The 4,082-nt window shown below is 49.6% G+C and overlaps 2 protein-coding genes across 2 annotated transcripts in view; both read left to right on the top strand.

Annotated features, from left to right (window-relative positions):
* Window positions 1-11: 11 nt before the first annotated feature.
* LOC129392200 (small proline-rich protein 2H) lies at window positions 12-3,346 on the top strand. Its single transcript, XM_055085629.1, has 2 exons — window positions 12-835; window positions 2,506-3,346. The coding sequence occupies exon 1, from the start codon at window positions 23-25 to the stop codon at window positions 533-535; it is 513 nt and encodes a 170-aa protein (XP_054941604.1). The 5' UTR covers window positions 12-22; the 3' UTR covers window positions 536-835; window positions 2,506-3,346.
* The window catches only part of ESPL1 (extra spindle pole bodies like 1, separase), a 7,513-nt gene continuing 5,652 nt past the window's right edge, over window positions 2,222-4,082 (top strand). Inside the window, exon 1 of the mRNA XM_028491502.1 lies at window positions 2,222-2,303. Within this exon, the coding sequence (XP_028347303.1) occupies window positions 2,222-2,303 (82 nt within the window). The remainder of the gene's footprint in view (window positions 2,304-4,082) is intronic.

Genomic DNA, 4,082 nt, shown 5'->3' with positions numbered 1-4,082 from the left:
GCCTGGCCACTCCTGCAGCTGAATGGACTTCTCTCTGGGCCTACGTTTGGGGCCTCGGAACAAGAAGGCCAGCCACCAACCGCCCCCTCCACCCTCCGGGCACGGCCCACCAGCTGCCTCCCCTTGTCTGTCCTGCCCCCCCTCTGCCTGTGCCTGCCCCTGCCCTGGCTGTCCCCCTCCCACCTGCTCCTGCACTACCTATCCCTATTACGCAGCTCCCTGCCCCTCCTGTCCCGGCCTCCCTGGCCCACCCTGTACCTGCCCCTGCCCTCCCTGCCCTGCCTGTCCCCCCTTGACTTGTCCCCTCAGTTCCTGCAGCCCCCGCTCTGCTCCGCATTGGACCTGCTGCCACCCCTCTCCCTGCCCCATGTACCCTTGCTCCAGGGGTCAAGCCGCCTGTTCCAGCTCCTGCTTGGGCTGCAGTGACAGCTGTGGCCGTGGCCGGGGGGCTGCCCAGGGACCTCCAGGCTCTGCCGGCTGCTGCAGCTGCTGCTTCAGGGGACACCGCACCTCTCGACACTGTCTGATAGTCTAGCTGGGCTGTTGCCCCTTGAGAGATTGCCAGTCTTCCAGAGCACTTCTGCAGCTGCTTCCTCAGGGAGGAGGCAGAAGCTCTGGAGGATGGAGAAGGATCAGCTGGACCCCCTCACCCAGGCAGGGAGAGGAGGCTGGCTGCTCAGATCCCCCGGCCTCCTCCTCAGTCCCGGGAGTGAGAGCGGGACATCTGCTTTGAAGCTAGTTTCTGGGCATGCTCTCACTGGTTCCAGAACCTCCTCATCTGCAACTTCTGGAATGGAAAGTGTTCTTCTCAGAGCCTCTCCCACAGCCCTTGAAGGTGAGCAAGTTGGCCATTTTCCCCTTTAGTCAACCTCCCCTGGAGACCCTTCCTGGCTCATCTTCTCTGCAGTTTGCATGGATAAGATGGATTCTTCCTCTACAGGCGACAGGGCATCCTTTGTCCAGGGACCATTTGTCTTGCCCTGTGGACCTCCACCCATATCCCTAAATGACCCAAGAATCTCTGAATCCCTTACCTCTCATCATGAGCCTGGTAAGGAAGGTCAATGGCTCTTGGACCAGAAGAAGAGGCTGAGCAGAGAATTCTTGTTTCCTCCCTCCCCTTGGATATCATGACATCCTTCATGGTCCTTTGCTTCTAGGAACCTGGCGCTCTCTACCTGGATGTCTTATCACTCAAATCTCTGAGTGCTCGCCCAGCCGCATGACCTCAATCTTCCAGCAATAATCCCATCTGTTACATGCAGGCTTATCTGGCAGGGGGTGATGGAAGTTGGGAACCCTTGACTCAGGTTCCCAATGATCCCATCCACACATAGCTAGTCATAAGTCCCCTGTCCCTGGGGGTGGGGCTGGGGCTAGGGGTTTGGAGAAGCCACCAAGAGGAAGCTGGAAGTGATAGACCCTGGCAGCTGTGTGGGACTGGATCTTAAGCTGAGAGCCCTTAAGCACCCCTCCACATTCCCCAAGCTCTCTGACACTGGTCTGCTTCAGTCTTCTCTTTCTCAACCTCCTTCTCTGGAACCCTTTGTTCTTTCCTTTCTATCTCTGTTTATCCTTCTAGCTTTCTACACCACTCTCTCCATTTCTGTTTCCTTTTTTCTATCACCTGGACTTTCTACCTTCACCTAACTTGTGTCTCTACATCTGTTTCCCCCACTCGTCCCTCCCTTTCCCCATCTAATTTAAAATCCTGTTTTCTTCCTTTTTTTCTTTTTTTAAATAAATTTATTTATTTATTTTTGGCTGCGTTGGGTCTTCGTTGTGGGCTTTCCCTAGTTGTGGAGAGCGGGGGGCTACTCTTCGTTGCAGTGCGTGGGCTCTAGGCACAGGGGCTTCAGTAGTTGTGGCTCGGGCTCTAGAACTCAGGCTCAATAGTTGAGCTCAGGCTCTAGAGCGCAGGCTCAGTAGTTTCAGCACATGGGCTTAGTTGCTCCACCGCATGTGGGATCTTCCTGGACTAGGGATCAAACCCACGTCCCCTGCATTGGCAGGTGGATTCTTAACCACTGTGCCACCAGGGAAGTCCGTCTTCCTTGGTCTTTTGATTCACCTCCTGCCTCTCTCCTTTTCTGTCCTATTCTGCTTCTGGGAACAAGTCATTCTCGAGCTCTTTCATTTCTATTTCCCTTTCTGTCTTTGTCTTTCTGTCTTTGTTCCTGTCTTCTGGGTCCAGCAGCTGCCTACACACCAGGCCTATGTCATGCCCATCTCACTGCTGCCCAAGGGCCAGGACACCAAGTCCTCCATTGTCTATCTGTCCCCCAAACACCCCATGCCCCGGAGTGAGTGAGGGCTGGACAGAGCTACCAGAATAGACCCTTCTTCCCCTGCCCACTGTCCAGGCCATCCCTCCCTACTCAGCTCTAAGCCCAAAACTTTTAAAAAATGAAGTTTTTCTCCCAGCTTCATATACTGAAAATTGGCAACTAAAAAGAAAAAGAATTATGCATTTATGCTGCCTGTCCTGTGTAAATTATATTTCAGGGTGGCCAAATAGCTCTAAGTGGTGGAGAAAACTTACAGAAGAACTCCAGCTAATGTAGAAGAAATGTGGAATTAGAAAAATCACCATTTTGCAACCCCTAATGAAATAATTGATCAAAGCAAGAATCGTCAATGGATGAAACTAAGGATGGTGGTTGATGGAGAACTTTACAATGGAGGAATAAGGCTGTCACTACCTGACCCCACTGATGAATCTTAGCATCGCTAAAAATGGCACAACCACGTGCCGTGTACCTCCTGATATGACGCAGTCTGAAGCACTCAGCACCACCTGTGAAGGACTCTTGCCAAACAAAGAAACAAACAAAAAAACTGAACATGATTCTAATCAAACCTCTAGAGCTAACCTCCATTTAATGAGAAATATGGGGTGTGGAGGAACAAATTAAATGACACAACCAGGAAGTAAGAAAACATATCCAGAACGTGGGACATTCTAAAGGAGATCTGACTGGATTTCTTCAACTAGTCAATCGATGGCTGGTGGTGGTGGTGGGGAGACCTTGTTTGGTTGCTGATTGGGACCACCCAATTGTAAAGAGACATTTTTAGACTGTTGGAAACATTTAATTATGAACTGAGTACTTACAATGCCAAGGAATCTGCGTTGATTTTGTTAAATGTGAAAATGGCTTTGAGGTTATGTAAGAAAAGGTCCGTATTTCCTAGAGATGGACACTGAAGTATGGAGTGAAGTGATGTATTTAACTTTAAGTATTTTGGCAAACAAAAAAAGAAAGAAAGGAGGAGAAGAAACAAAGGGACAAAAATCAATATTGTTGAATTAAGTATATAGGGTTTCATAGAACTATGCTACCTTTATGTATGTTTGAACATATTCATAATAAAAGTTTAAAATGATGCTCCTCTGGTAAGCATGGTTCCTAGTAATTTTCCAGAGCATCCTCCCCACCTGCCCTGACAGCCAGACTTCCCCTATGGCTCCCCCCACACAGACCCCAGCCCTCCTTGCCCTCTACTGGAAGTGTGTACTAGAGATGGAACTGCACTCCCAGGCTGTCCTTTATCCCCTTCAGTCCCCTGCTGCTCAGCTGGCACATTTCCCATGTGTAGGATCTTTCCCAGCTGTGCTTCACAGTTTCGAGGGGCCAGGGAAACCTTAAAGAGTTAACATATTTTGAATAGGTCCTACAATAAAAGTAATCCAAAATAATGTAATCTTCCTTAAAGTCTCTCTTTGTCAGGTGCTTCTGAGCAAAATGCAACTCAATAATGGAGAGCACTGGCCTCCATCCTGGAAAACAGAAGACAAAGCACTAAGGCCATCCTGTCCCACTCCCTGCCTTCATTCAGGATGACCTCCTCCCTCAAAGAAAAGACCACCAGGAACTGAGAGACTGGGTGTCAGGAGTTCAAGGGGTTTCAGTCCAGGATCAGAATAGAAGGCCATTTGGATCCCTCATGCCCTCACTCACTGAATGACCTTGGGAAATCATGATTTTTGAGTCTTCGTGTTTCTAGACAAATGTATGGGAACCAATACCTTTTCTACTCTCTAGAAGTTTGCCAGTTAGGGATAAGGGCACCTTGGAACT

Source organism: Physeter macrocephalus, chromosome 6, assembly GCF_002837175.3.
Source record: "Physeter macrocephalus isolate SW-GA chromosome 6, ASM283717v5, whole genome shotgun sequence".
Lineage (NCBI taxonomy): Eukaryota > Metazoa > Chordata > Mammalia > Artiodactyla > Physeteridae > Physeter > Physeter macrocephalus.
This window is presented reverse-complemented; position numbering and strand designations above follow the sequence as displayed.